The sequence below is a fragment of the Scyliorhinus torazame genome, chromosome 16 (assembly GCF_047496885.1).
Source record: "Scyliorhinus torazame isolate Kashiwa2021f chromosome 16, sScyTor2.1, whole genome shotgun sequence".
NCBI classification, from domain to species: Eukaryota; Metazoa; Chordata; class Chondrichthyes; order Carcharhiniformes; family Scyliorhinidae; genus Scyliorhinus; species Scyliorhinus torazame.
In genome coordinates this window covers 123,241,727-123,257,086 of record NC_092722.1, presented here as the reverse complement: position 1 = coordinate 123,257,086, position 15,360 = coordinate 123,241,727, and the positions used below count along the sequence as shown (strand labels likewise).

Genomic DNA, 15,360 nt, shown 5'->3' with positions numbered 1-15,360 from the left:
TATGTGACTCGATAACAAAAAAAGCCCCCGCCTCCCTCCCAACACCCCCCCCCCCCCCTCCTCCTTTAGCAGCTGATGGTGGCCAACTCTTTAAAGTGAAGAATAAACAGACCCCATCTCTTATCGCCCCCCCTCAAGGTGAACTTAACCTTCGCAAGATACAGAAACGCCATGAGGCCCGCAGCCACATTAACGCACAGGGTGGAGGCGCTGACCTCCACTCTAACAGGACCCACTTGTGAGCAATCAGTGAGGCGAAAGCTAAACCATCAGCCCCCACCCCCATCTGCAGCTTCGGCAGGTCTGACTCCCAGGGAACTGGGCTTCAAATCCAAATCCAAGTGCACGATCGGTGACATGGTGCTGAAGATAGAACCCCAAAACATCTCCAACTTCAGACAGAACCAGAACATAAGTACATGGCTGGCCGGACTCTTCCCACACCTCTCACAAGTGTCCTCCACCCCTTCAAACAACCTGCTCATCCTCGACCTCGTCAGGTGCGCCCTGTGCACCACCTTTAATTGAATTAACCCTAGTCGCGCACACAAGATTGAGGAATTCACCCTCCGCAACACCCCGCATCACACACCCTCCTCCAGCGCCACCCCCAGCTCCTCCACCCACTTGGACTTAACCCTCTCCAACGACGCCCTATCCTCCTCCAGAATCCTCCCATAGATCGCTAAAATGACACCCCCCAACCCCATTACCAACACCCTCTCCAACAACGAGGAGGGTAGTGTCACCGGAAACATCGGGGAAACCTTCCTTGCAAAGTCCCGCACCTGCCTACACCTAAAGGCCACCTTTCTGGAGTCCGTCAACTCCTCAAAGTTCATGAACAACCCTCCCAAAAATAAGTCCTTCATTTCAACCACCCACCGTTTCTCCCAACCCTGGAACCTAGCATCCAATCTCGCCAGCTCAAACAAATGATTCTCTCGGATCGGGATCAACTTCGACCCCGTCCCTAACTTAAAATGTTGCCGAAACTGTCTCCTTATCTTCAGTGTGGCCACCACCACCGGACTATCCGAATATTTCCCTGGGGCAAATAGGAGCGGCGCTGTGGCCAGCGCCTGCAACCCCGACCTCTTACAAGAGCCTGCCTCCATCCTCACCCACATTGTCACTGGCTCCGTACCCCAACCCCGCATCTTCTCGGCGTTTGCCGTCCAATAATAATACATCAGATTTGGCAGAGCCAAACCCCCTGACCGTCGCCCTCTCTGAAGCACCGTTTTCCGAATCCTCGCATCCTTGCCTGCCCAGACAAATGAGAAAATCAACCGTTCCACCCCCATAAAAAATGCTTTTGGCAAAAAGACTGGTAAACTTGAATAAAGGTAAAAACCGCGGCAAAACATTCATTTTTACCGACTGCACCCGGCCTGCCAATGATAGGGGGAGGCTGTCCCACCTCAATAGATCGACCTTGACCCTGCCCACCAGGCTCATAAAATTAAATTTATGGAGCCTGGCCCAATCTCAAGCCACCGACACCTCAGATACCTGAAGAGAGTGGTATATATATAGAACCTGTGCATAGTTATTGTGCAAAATGTAAGAAGGGAATTAAGGAGAGAGGGATGTGGTGGCGCAGCCCCTTTAAAGGGGTGAGCCTGGTGGCTCATGTGATCGGCTCAGATCCAATCACACAGGAGCAAGTGAACCCCAGCCAATGGCAAGTAAATGCAGGGCCCTGGGGACAGTGACCTGGGCAGCGTGGACCCAGAAGGTGGTGAGAGCCTCGACCCATCCTTTAGTGTTCTGTTCCTGTATATATACCAGCCTTTGCCTTTCATTAATAAACCCCTTTGTTACTACTGGGAGCCTCCAGAGTGTTGTCCTGAGCCATCAGAGGTGTATCCCATGGCCGGGATTTTACATTCCCATTTTCAGCGGGCAGGTTTGGAGAGGGAAGTGGAAAATCTCATGAGTTGCCCACATAGCATTTCAGACCAACATAATTGGTTTTGATGCCACAGTCAATCCCCTGCCAGTGATTTAACAGTCTTTGGGCCGTAGAACATCAGGAGCATCCTTTCCATACATTTGCATCTCATTATCAAGCCTCCACACCTGAGATTGTCCAGCAGTTTCTGTTTTTGTTTCATTATTAACCTTGTTGTTTCCAGGACATGTTTGTGCTGAAAACCATCCCGACTACACCCAAGACATTTTCTGTCTTTCTGGCTTGTCCCAATCTAACTGAAAGTTAAAATCACCCATTAAAATCACTCTCTTTATGACATGCTTGTCTAATCTCTGCATTTATGCACTCTGTCATGTCACTGTTGCCAACAGGGGGCCCTATTCATAATGTTCCTGGCAGGTATAAATCCTGTTCTGTTCCTCCATTTTAGCTATAGAATCTCCAGTGCCTTCTTAAATCTCGTTATATTCGCTCTTATCATTGAAATAATTTCCTCCTTAATAATAATCACTTATTGTCACAAGTAGGCTTCGATGAAGTTACTGTGAAAAGCCCCTAGTCGCCACATTCCAGCACCTGTTCGGGGAGTCCGGTACGGGAATTGAACCCGCACTGCTGCCTTGTTCTGCATTGCAAGCCAGCTGTTTAGCCCACTGTGCTAATTACTTAATCCTTAATCTCCTCCATCTCCCAATTTCCATCTCATTCCTGTAGACCTTATAAATTGATCTATTCAGTTCCCAGTGCTAACCCAACCTAAACATTGGCTGCCACTTCCTGTCCACCAAGCTGTGTTTTCACCTGAAATTCATTCAATTTGTCCCTTTGTGTTTACATAAAGAATGCCTATTTCGGCCACATACTCGAACCTGTCCTTCTGTTCGAAAACTTTTCTCACATCTCTTCATCTTTTCAGATTAAAAATAATCCCAAATTTCACCTTTTGCCCCTCAAGCAATTTTCTGAATGTTCTTCTACTCTCTTCTATCTCAATTCTTTTCGAAATATTGCACCGAACTCTTTCTAATCTTGCACCTTTCGACAAAGTGTGATCGCAATGCGGAATGAATTGTCCAGAGGCTCCTCTCTATCCCTCATGTGGAAGAGCGTCACCAACAGGTATTCCAGCTCAATGTCCCAAAATCTGAGATGATTTGAAGTGGTAAGTTTGCCTGTAAATGTGTTTGATCGGGACACTCTTACTGTCCATAAACCCCAACCGCACTGCACTCAAAGATCAGCAGACCGATCCCAAACCCCTCCCCTCTGTCTTCAGTGTCCCTGAGACCCCCTAGTGTCAATTCCTTCCTAGTACTAATGCAGTTCAGTTTACAGACTTCAGACACAACGCACTGGTGGACCCCAATCCCAGCAAATCCTCATAAACCTAAACAAAGCCTTCCCCCTTCAGCCAATCTCCTTCCTCATAGCTTTTACAAAGGGTCATCTGGACTCGAAACGTTAACTCTTTTCTCTCCTGACAGATGCTGCCAGACCTGCTGAGATTTTCCAGCATTTTCTCTTTGGTCTCCTTCCTCACAACTCTGATTGAAAAGTCCCCCTTTCAGCACACAGAACTGAAATTTGACTGAATCAGAAGCCTCTTGACAGTGATTATTGTTATCAACCAGCTTATCCTCAGGTAACCATTAGCAACACGCTCTGAGATTCCCAAGTGTGTCTTATGTAAAAACACACAACTGATTAGTACAGTAATAGTGCATGCAGCTAATATCCGAGCGCTGTCACCTTCTGGAAGCCAGTGCACACAGCTGTCCAACTGCTCACAGAGAGGGAGGGAGAGTACAGGGAGATATAGTGGAGAGAGAGGGAGATAAAGAGAGAGAGAGAGAGGTGACTTCCACCATCACCAATCTCCTGCTTTACGGAGTCTTCTACGATCACTGCGGCAGGTACAGGGATGAAGGTTTAGAATAGAGTTTACCCTGAGGCAGCTACCCTGCTAATCTCAGCTGTAACCACAGCTTCAGCCCCCTTCATTCCATTGGGACTGAATGTTCCCGGCCCTCGAGAGGTGACGTTTTGGGTGGGTTGATACAATTGCAGAGAGCAGCAGCAGATTGGTTCCCTGACGCAGACCCACCGTTGAGGCATTTTATCGACCCCATAGATGCAGCCAACCAATTCATAAAATTAAAAAGTCCAAGTGGCTTGGACACTATGAAGGCGCTATATAAATATCAGTGATGTTTTGTTGGTCATTTCCAGGTGCTATTAGCATCTTGCCGGAGGTGGGGCAGCTGCCACCCGTTAAGTGGAGATCAGTGATAGTGTGGGGAGGAACATTTGTTGAAACTGAGGTGTGGTTCTGGGCAAGTGCAGCCCCCACAGTTCCAGTGATCTCTCCAGAGGGGTTTCCTCTCCAGCATCCGGCTGTGTAATTTTGTTTTTGCCCCAGTGTTGGGTAGCCACCTCCTTCATCGGACTGGCAGCTCTGGGGGTTGGGCAGCCCATCCTCAACAGTAAAACGCAACCTCGGTTCCTATTGCCATCCAAAGCAATGTCACCAAATCACCTACAGCAATTCCTGTTAACTACGGAGCGGCACGGTGGCACAGGGGGTAGTACTGCTGCCTCACAGTGTCAGGGACCGGGGTTAAATTTTGGCCTTTGGTAACTGTCTGTGCGGAGTTTGCACATTCTCCCCATGTCTGCGTGGGCTTCCTTTGGGTTCTCCAGTTTCCTCACACACTCAAAAGAACTAGGTTTGTAAATTTAAACACAATTACTTTTTGTTTATAACAAGAACTACAATGAAATATACAGCAAATATAATTGGCTAACTATGATCTAATTTCTAACCCTCCATTTTAACTTGCCCCTCCTCCCCATCTCTATACACTCACACAAGACAGACAAACACAAAGGGGAGGAGAGGGGTGACAATAATAAATCAAAGGCAAAATATGTCTTTGCTTCTGATGGCTGTCTTTAAGCAGGCCTCCCTTCAAAGTAAGCTTTCAGATCCAGGTCCCTGTTTGCAGCCTGTAATGATTTTCACTATCAAAGGATTTCATTCAGGTCTCTGCTGTTTCAGAAATACAGCAACGTATAGCCTTTCTGAAGAAAGAGAGAGAGAGAGAGAGAGAGAAGAAGAGCAAGCCCTTCCTCTGAATGTCCAAGATTCAAACTGAGCTCCTTCGGTTTCTGAAAATCATTCCAGGTGAGTAGGCCCCAATCACCACCTGTTACCAGGCAGAATATGGCTTTTTGACCAATTCATTGACCACCTGCCAATCAATTGAACCAAATCCCACCCCATCTCTCAGGTGCCGAATATTCTGGGTCTTGCTGTCTAAAGCTATAAACACGATACACTATGTTGCAACTTCTGTAATTCCTCCTTCCCTCTGCTGCTTGACTTAACGATATATTCCCCTCAAGCATCCATGGATCAAAACGATAACAGTAAAAATAAAGAAAGGGAAATAAGGGAATCAACAGGAAGGAACGTTACATCAATAACTGCTAATCACAAATGAATAATGTCAAAGTTTAACAGGATGTTATTCATGCCTAACCTTTTGCAAACAGGAATTTTAAAAAATGTCACCCATGGAAACAGGCAATCTGGACCGAGGTAAATTATTGCAGAATATTGCATGTACGTGAGGTATACACATGTTTTACTTCCATCCATTAACCCCTACTTACGAGTGAGTTTTTGCTCCTAAAATTGACCATGCCCCCCAACTCTGAATATCTTCGAATTGCTTTTGTTTGGGAGTGTTGATTGTATTCAGCTGTGTGATCTGGACATCCTTAAATAGCCCCCAGGAGAACAACAACTAGATGCCCCAAAGTTCAGCCATGACTCACTTTTGGCTCTCTTCAATGCTGTCCGCAAGCGTTGAGATGTCCTCTTCCTGAGGGATGACCAGAAAGTCCACCTTGGGAGGAGGTCGCAACGGAGAACTGTGCCATTGGGACTCAAAATATAAATGTCCTGCGGTCCAGGAAGAGGAGCGGCATAGTGGCACAGTGGTTAGCACTGATGCCTCACAGTGCCAGGGTCCGGGTTCAATTCCTACCTTGGAGAACTGTGTGGAATTTGCACTTTCTCCCCGTGTCTGCGTGGGTTTCCTCTGGGTGCTCAGGTTTCCTCCCACAGTCCAAAGATGTGCAGGTTAGGTGGATTGGCAATACTTAATTGCCCCTTAGTGTCCAAAAGGTTAGGTGAGGTCACGCGGATAGGGTCAGGACATGGGCCTAGGTAGGGTACTCTTTCCCAGGTTCAGTGCAGACTCAATGGGCTGAATGGCCTCGTTCTGCACTGCAGAGATTCTATGAGCAGGTTAGGTGGATTGGCCAGGATTAAAAAATTGTTCCTTCGTATCCAGAGATGTACAGGTCAGCTGGAGTTACAGGGATAGGGCGGGCGAGTGTGCCTAGGTAGAGCGTTTTTCCAGAGGTTCAGGGTGGACTCGATGACCAAATAGCCTCGGTCTGCACTGTAGTGATTCTATGAGAAAAGAGAGAGAAAAAGGAAAATGAGCAGAGAGGACAGTGAGAAAGAAAAGGACGGAGAGAGAAAATAAATGGATAAGGAAAGATAAAGGGAGTAACAGAAAGAGTGATAAAGAGATAGAATTTACCACATAACTCTTTCCTCCAGAAACATACCAATAATCTTTTTATTATTATCACAAGTAGGCTTCCATTAACACTGCAATGAAGTTACTGTGAAAATCCCCGCGTCTCCACACTCCAGTGCCTGTTCGGTTACATTGAGGGAGAATTCAGAATGCACAATTCACCAAACACGCATGTCTTTCAGGACTTGCGGGAGGAAACCTGAACCCCTGAAGGAAACCCATGTAGACACCGGGGAACGTGCAGACTCCGCACAGATAATGACCCAAACCGGTCACTGATCGAACCCGGGTCCCTGGCATTGTGAAGCAACAGTGCTAACCACTGTGCCACCGGAACGTCCTTTATTTTTATGTTATCTTATTGAAATAAGGTACCTGCCCATGATATTGTGCACCCACACCACCTTTGTACTTGCAGGGCACAAAATTGAGTCCTATGTGTCCTAGTATCGTGTTATATATCTTGGTAACTAATTATGACATATAACACTCCTGCAAAGTGGCTTGGGCACTATAAATGTGTTATACAAATGTCAGTTATGTTTTGTTGGTTAAGTTCCAGGAAATAATTATCATTGACATATATAACTTTTCTTGTTAAAATCTATGTCTATAATGATAAAATGTAATTAATTTTCATCTCATTTTGTATCTAATTTTCCTGCCTCTATTGTGTCTTTCTTTAGCCAGCAGTCTCCCTTTGCAGGTTGTGTACAAGTTACTCCGCGTTGCCAAGATGAAATGTGTTCACCAAATGGTGACAGAGCGTAAACATTGCCGACTGTCAAAATTTAAAAAAATAAATTTAGAGTGCCCAATTCATTTTTTTCCAATTAAGGGGCAATTTAGCGTGGCCAATCGACCTACCCTGCACATCTTTGGGTTGTGGGGCAAAACCCACACAAACACGGGGAGAATGTGAAAACTCCACACGAACAGTGACCCAGAGCCGGGATTGAACCTGGGTCCTCGGCGCCGTGAGGCAGCAGTGCTATCCACTGCGCCACCATGCTGCCTCCCGACTGTCAAAAATGATCCTTATCCCCACCATGTTCTGTACTAACCAAACTGTCAGCATTCACACAGATCAATTACACAAATCCATACTTTCATTTTACTGACGATTTCAACATTTAACTTCTCATTGTAAAATTGGAACTGTTTAGAAAATCAATACCTGCTGCCTTTGTATTTTAGCCCATTTTAACCTATTTTTATATCCTTTAGTCTTCCCTCCCTCTCAACCTTTCCACACACAACAACAACTCTTGGGAGACAGGAACAAATATTATTTGGTTATTTCACTCGTGGGGTCAATGTTCCTGAATGAAGTACAGAGATTTAGAATAACTACAATGAGACTATTTGAAAATTATACACACATGTGTAACATGCTCCATTAAAAAAAAAGCAGAATATAAGTGAAGTGGATACCAGAAGCTGTCTGGGGATTAGAGAATGGTAATTCATCTTTCGTCTTCGCTTTGATTGGGACAGTCACTGTTGACCTCGAGGGAAAGAGCACTTAGATATTCTTCATTGTCAGGTTCCAACTCCAAGGCTTTTTCAAAGCTTTCAACAGCCTCACGCTTCTCCCCATCCAGTTGGTGCATTAAGCCAAGAACACCATGGGCCTTGCAGTCTCTTGAATTCCTGCGAAGTTGTCTTTCTACTACTGACTTCAAGTTATTACGGCACCTTTTCTTTTCCGTTGAGTTATAATTGATTTTCATTCCTTCTAGAAAATGGGTGATGGCGTTTGATTCCGATTTTTTATGATGCAGTTCAAATAACCCAGCCTCCAAACATATTGCCTGCTTATATTCAGGACGTAGATCTTCCAATCTCAATAGATTACTGTAGATCTCCTCTACATTTTGATATTCTCCATTTAATGAACAGATTTTGGCAAAATCCAGTTGTGCCCTAATAAATGTTAAAGGGCGAGATTCAAAAGCCTTTTTAAAATGATCTTTACATAGATCAATCAGTTCAGCTCTCTGTTGAAAAGCAAGTTTACCAGGGATTTCACTGAGTGGATTTCTGCTCAATGGCATTAGTTTGTTTCTGTAACACACACCTATTTGATGATGTAAGAAGGCAGAGTGTGGGCGAATTTCTAATGTTTTCTTCAACAGCTCTACCGCTTTTTCCATATCTCCTTTTAATCTGTAATATTTTGCGGCATAACCATGCACATGTGGGAGATTAGGGGACTTCTGCAACCCTTTTTCAACTAATTCCATTGCTTCCTCACTTTGATTGGACTGTTGTAGTTTTAGAGCTAACAGTACCATGGCTTCACCATGATCTGGATCAAGCTCCAGCACACGTCTAAACTGCTTCATTGATTGACTTGGTACATGACTCTCTGCAGTACCAGAAAATGTTTCCAGACGAGACAGAACAATCGCATGGCCAAGATTCCATTCAATATTATCCAAATCTTCCTCCAGAGCCTTTTTGAAACATTCATTTGCTTCTTCATAATATTGAGAAGAAGACTTCAACAGTGACCAACCCTTCTCCCCGTATACTTCAGATACCATTGCTGTGTATCGAGAGGCATCAGGAAATTGTTTACAGACCCTCTCCAGTTTGTCGAGGTAGGACTGAGCCTCTGTCAGTTGTCCCATGTGATAATATACCCAGGCATAGTTTCCATAGGTGATGATGATTCTTTCATCAAATTCTTCTTCATGATTCTCCCTCAGAATCTTTTCAGCTTCCTTTAAGTTTTGAATCGCCTCCTCGCAGTTTCCTTGCAGACAGTTTACAAAAGCGAGATGGTTGTAACACTTGGCTTTATATGTCACACCGGGCTGAATTGAATCTTCTAATCTTTGCTTCATCTCATCCAAGTCAATGTTTTTTTTCTGTGGCCCCCACGTGAAGTGACATTGAAGCTGTTCAAGCTTCACTTTCAACAAATCCTGTGTATTACTGCAAGAGAAGAAAAAATCATCAAAATCCATCTCGGACTGGCTGAAACATTTCGTAGACCCTCCATCCAGTTGTATTCTCGAAGAGCGTTTCCTGACTCCAGGACTCAAAAATCCGGAAACCTCTGATCACACAATAATCATCTCAAAAATCCCTTCCAGCAAAATAAATTACTTCATTACCTTCCCCATCCTTACACTTGTCTCCTTTCTGGCAGACTATTTCCTCTTGCCAGAAGTGAATCTCCTTTGAATTGCGCTCTGGGAGTTTGAATCCAGAGGTGATTCAGTGACCCCCTCGGCCATACAAATTTATGCATGGCGGGGATTGTGAGAGATTCCGTCATGAATTCCGGAATTCCACCATTTGAGTAGGCAGACCGGTAACAAGGCTGGCTCCCCCCTTCTCCACAATGCAATTCCGCCCCTCCCTCCCACCATGGGCTTTGTTTGGTCAACCCCCCACCCCACAGTATGATTATGATCCAACCTCCTCCACCCCACGGACCCCCCCACATTATGGAGATACCGCCAGAGACTCTTCATAAGAGACTCCCACATGGAGACCCTCCATATGAGCCACTCCCTCCCAGATTTCTCCCCCATTACGGAGACCCCCCCCCAGAGGCTGCCTTCGAAGAATGAATCCCCCCCGCCCCAGGAAAGCCCCCTCCAGGAAGGTTGTAAAAGAGATCCCCCTCAGAGTGCCCCCATTACAATGACACCACCTAGGGACCACCCTTAATAGACCTCTGCCCTCCCAACAGAGATCCCTGTCTGGAAGCTATAGAGCAGTTCAGGCAGAGACAATGGACGGGATTCTCTCAGCCCATGCCAGTTCGGAAAATCCCCGTTCCCGACGGTTTCTGGAGCAACGCCGGTCCAACGCTCTTTCACGATTCTCCCAACAAGCCAAAATGTCGTGGTCGTGATCGGCGCTGAGCAGCCCGGAGAATCGCTGGAGGGGGGTCCGGGACCCCGGCAATTCTGCGGCCCGAATGGGCCGAAGTCCCAACAGCATGACCCCGGGTCACGCCGGCGCTGTTCTAACATGCTTTTAAAAATCGTGAGCCAGTCGTGCTGACCCACGATCCGGAGGCAGGAGGTGAAGGGGGTCGGCGTGGGTGGACCTCCTGGTGGCGGGACGGGCTCGGCCGTGGCTGGGGGGTGAGGGGGTGACTGGGGGAGGGCCTCCAGGTTGGGGGGTGGCGTGGGGAGGACAGCCCCGCCGTCCGGTAAAGGCCCGCCATTGCAGGGCGGTGCCTGGGCCACGGCTGTCATTACGGTGCCCAGGCTGATGGGCATCGACCCTGGGCGCTGGCTGAGCGCAGGCCCCCAGCCATGCGGATGGGTGCCGGACGACCCCCCCCCCCCCCACGAGGATGGGCCACCCAGCCGGTGGCACCCACCATCGGATAGGTGCAGGGACGCACTCATGACATCCCCCAGTGAGGGCACTGCATCCATCGGTGGCGCCGTCATGAGGGACGGGCAACAAGAGTCGGGGCACAGAGGGTGTGGGCTAGGGGTGGTTGTGCATACGTGTGTGTGGCGCAAACATGGTGCATCTGGCCAACCAGGGCGGCCATGACGCCCATGGCATATGGTTGTGGAGGGGGCCATGGTTAAACCTGTTGTCTACCCCCCACCTCCTGCAGATCATAATTGTTGGGCACCAGCCAGCGATGTTGGCTGCCGTGGCAGCGCCGGCACAGGCGTCTCAGAGAGTCGGCGGCGGTGGCAGAGGGACGGGCTACAGAGGGTCAGGTGGCACCCGCTCAGGCTGCAGGGCCACCCGCCCAACAGGCGCAGGAGGAGGACAACGACGGGGGCGAGGCACAGGATAAGGATACCGATGTTGATGGGGGGGAGGAGCAGGAGGAGGTGGAGTGGGAGGCGCCCAATGAGGCCTCGTGTCTACCGGAGCCGCATGTCCTTCGAGGACCTGCCGGATAGGGCATGCAGGAGGAGACTTCGGATGAACCGGGAGACCGTCACCCATATCTGCCATCTGATGGCACACCTGGCACCACGTGCAACAGGGGGAGGACGTGCTATCCCGGTGGCCATCAAGGTTACGGTGGCCCTGAACGTCTGTGCAACGGGGCCGTTCCAGTCGCCGAGTGGGGACTTGTGCGGCATCTCCCAGGCATCGGCCCACCGGTGCATCCGTGCAGTGACTGACGCCCTGTACGACATTGCGGCTCGCTACATCCAGTTCCCTGTGGACCGGGCCCACCAGAATGCCCGGGCTGCAGGATTCGCAGCTGTGGCCAGGATACCCATGGTACAGGGGGTGATCGATGGGGCGCACATCGCCATGCGGCCATCAGCGGAGAACAGGGCGGTGTGCATGAACAGGAAGGGGACCTACTCCATGAACATTCAGGTCATCTGCGACAACCAGATGAAGATCCTGCACGTCTGCCCCCGGTACCCGGGAAGTGTACATGATGCATTTATCCTGGCACAATCGTCCATCCCCTCCATGTTCGAGAGGCACCCACCCCCGGCTGAGGGGCTGGTTGCTGGGCGACAAGGGTTACCCGTTGCAGTTGTGGCTCATGACATGTATACGGAGGCCACAGACTGACGTGGAGAACTGGTACAGTGAGGCCCATGCAGCAACCAGGGGTGTGGTCGAGAGATGCTTCGGATTGAGGAGGAGGAGGAGGAGGCAGTGGGGGAGCCCGGGGAAGGGCACGGCTCTCCAGATGAGGAGGATGGGGAGGGGAGGAAATCAACGGGACATGGGGACTCGTAATGTACGGGAGGCTGCACGATGCCACCGGCTTGGCCAGCGAGCACGCGAGGCTTGATCGCCACACGTTTCACCAACTAGGTGGTAGGGGCTCGCTGAGCATGGGCACTGGCCCCACTGTACGGCACCACCTCACTTCCCCGCACCCCCACCTCTCACAACACCCATGAGGCGCATCTCCCCCCACCACCCACCAGCCTTACCTCCACACAATCTCATGCACCACACCCCTCCATTACACATCCACCTGCGACACAACTGGCTGGGCTCACACGATTGCGTGTGAAAGCGGGTGTGATCAATGCCAGGGGGAATGATGACAACCCACTCTGCGATGAGCTGTGAGCTCTAAATCGTTAGACAATGTCTGACTCATGGCCACAGCTACACCCTCCACCTGGGTGGTCCCTGTATGCCTGCAGGGACACTCCACCACATGGCCTTGTCGAATCGCTGGGGGCGGGGTCGCACATTACACCCACTGGGGCTCAAGTTCGTTCACCCCTCGACCACAGTGGCACTCAGTCCCCTACCTGACCCCACAGGCATCGGACATAGCACAGAGGCCGTTTGCATTGGTGTAACAGTGAGTTAAATTAAATACGCGACGCCACCCAGCATTTGGGCAATGCCGCCGATGCTCTCGGCGATGGCCTGCTGAGACTTGGACAGACTGCGGAGCGCAGCTGCAATGTCCAGCTGGCTCTGGCACATTGCTGCCTGTGAGAGGGCAGCCCTGTCCTGGGCCACGCATGACTCATGCACATGAAGCCCCATGCCTTGCATAACCTGACCCAAGGCCGACACTGTTACCCCCATTGCCTCCACCGCGCACGCCACCTGTGCGGTGTCGGCCTGGGTGACAGCCATGACCTGCACCACACCCTGCTCCTGGACACGGATGGACTCCTCCACCTGCGTCTGCAGCTGCTGGAAGCCGGCTGTCATCCCGTTGTCTAGTCCCTGGGTGTCTAACTGCATCGGGTCTCTGGGTGGGTCTGGTAAATCCAGGAACCGGGAAACCGTCTGGATGGCAGCTGATTGCTGGGGCTGGGCTGCCCTCCAACCGTCCGGCCGCACGGCTGCTCCTACCTCCAACTGCTGTATCGGGACGGCTGTGTGGTGTGCACCAGTGAGTGTCCCAGAAGCCTCATCACTAAAATGCCCAACGGAGGCGATAGTCTATCCGATGGTGGAGGGTGTTGGTGATAGCAGTGCCGTGAAGTCAAGGTCGTCGTCGTAGCCAAAGTCCAGGGTCTCCTGCGTCGATCCCTGGCCCGATGGGCCCTGATTCACCTCCATCTACGTTTCACTGTCCGATCTGTCAGTCCTCTGGGTTGATGTGCTCTGTGTGTCAGTCCTCTGTGAATCAATGTCCTGGGTGTCAGTCCTCTGTGTGTCAGTGTCCGCGGTGTCGTGTGCATCTGGGTTCTGGAGGTCCGTGTCCTGGCTTTCGGTGTCCTGGGTTTCTGTCCTCTGTGTCTCTGTCTCCTGGGTCTCTGTGTCAGTGGACGGGCTTCCATGGCATCTGGCCTCCCTGCCGTGGCCTGCTTCCCTGGGGGTCACTGGACCAGGCACTGGCTGTGCGCCTGCAACGCCAGATGGACCGGGACCACCGGCGGCTGGTCGTGTAAGACACAAGACAGCACATATCATTAGACAGGCGGCAGTGTGGGGGTGCAGTGGAGCATGGGGTGAGGGGGGGGGGGGGGGGGGGCAATGGGACATGGGGTGAAGGGGGTGCTGTTGGACATGAGTTGAGGGGGTGCAGTGGGACATGGGGTGAGGGGGGTGCTGTCGGGCATGGGGTGAGGGGGTTGCAGTGGGACATGGGGTGAGGGGGGTGCTGTCGGGCATGGGGTGAGGGGGGTGCAGTGGGACATGGGGTGAGGGGGGTGCAGTGGGACATGGGATGTGGGGGTGCAGTGTGGCATGGAGGGGATGGGGGGAGTCAGGGGGAGTCTCACTTGCTGGTTCGCCTCCGACCTGACAGCCAGCAACCTCCCGATCCTCAGCTCCACCTGCGAGGTCCAATGCCCTCTGCTCATGGACGGTGAGTGGATACAGTATGGGTGGACCCCCTCCGGTTCTTTCACGCTCCCTGTGGTTGTGGGCAGTCTTATCCTGGGGGGGAAACAAACATCAGTGTTAGGCGGGCGACGCAGGCTGCACAGATGTTGGGTATATGATGGCATGGCCGCACGGGGAACCTGGTCAAAGCGCCTGGCATGGGTGCTGCCCATGTGGGTCAGGTAGGGGGTTGCGGCGTCCCCCTGGAGGGTGGGGCGCCTTTCACATGTGTGGGTGGTATGCAGGGGTGGTGCCAGGGGCACGTCACTGTTTACTCACCCTGCCTGCCCTCGTAAGGTTGTGCACCTTCTTCCGGCATTGGTTGTCGGTACATGGGGTGTGCCCCACGGCGCTGACGGCATTGCCCACCTGCCTCCACAAACACCGGACGGTGCTGTCCACGTTTGGGGCACAGGACCGCCCTCCTCTCCTCCACCGCATCCAGCAGCGTTTCCAGATCGTGTTCGTGAACCTCGGGGCGGCACGGCGGGTGCCGGCCATCTTGCAGGTCTCGCGACTGAGCGCCGCTCGCGCAACTTAAGTGACGCGGGCCAGCGTCATTGACGAATCGCGCCTCTCCGACGCCGGTCTGGGGCTGCTCTCACCCCGCTTCTCGCGTCGCCCGTCCAAGCCCCTTTTGCGGGCCAGAATCGCTACTGACAGCAGCCTGTTCACGCCGTCGTAAAACTCTCTGGGTTTTATGACAGTGTCAGCAATTAGCTGCTGTATCAGAGAATCGCGCCCAATGAAAAAACCCTGCTTTAAAACTCACTGCTGAGTCAGGCAGAGGTTGCAGCTGTTGTAAATTCCTAGAAAGGGTGGACCACATCAGTAAACCCCCTCAGATGTTTGATCTACAAGCCTTTCATTTATTTCAATGGGAAATTAACTTTACTAGGCTGTGATTGACAGCTAGCACACACCCATCTGTCTGAATTGTTCAATTTCATCTCACTTCATGCTTCAATGGATCTCATGCAGTCTACTTTGAAGCCAACCACAATGTTTATGAACATCTGGCTATGATTGACA

General features: G+C 50.7%; 1 protein-coding gene across 1 annotated transcript in view; it reads right to left on the bottom strand.

Annotated features, from left to right (window-relative positions):
- LOC140393031 (interferon-induced protein with tetratricopeptide repeats 5-like) overlaps nt 1-15,360 on the bottom strand; it is a 104,338-nt gene that overhangs the window by 17,025 nt on the left and 71,953 nt on the right. Inside the window, exon 2 of the mRNA XM_072478974.1 lies at nt 7,990-9,498. Within this exon, the coding sequence (XP_072335075.1) occupies nt 8,022-9,498 (1,477 nt within the window). The 3' untranslated portion in view covers nt 7,990-8,021. The remainder of the gene's footprint in view (nt 1-7,989; nt 9,499-15,360) is intronic.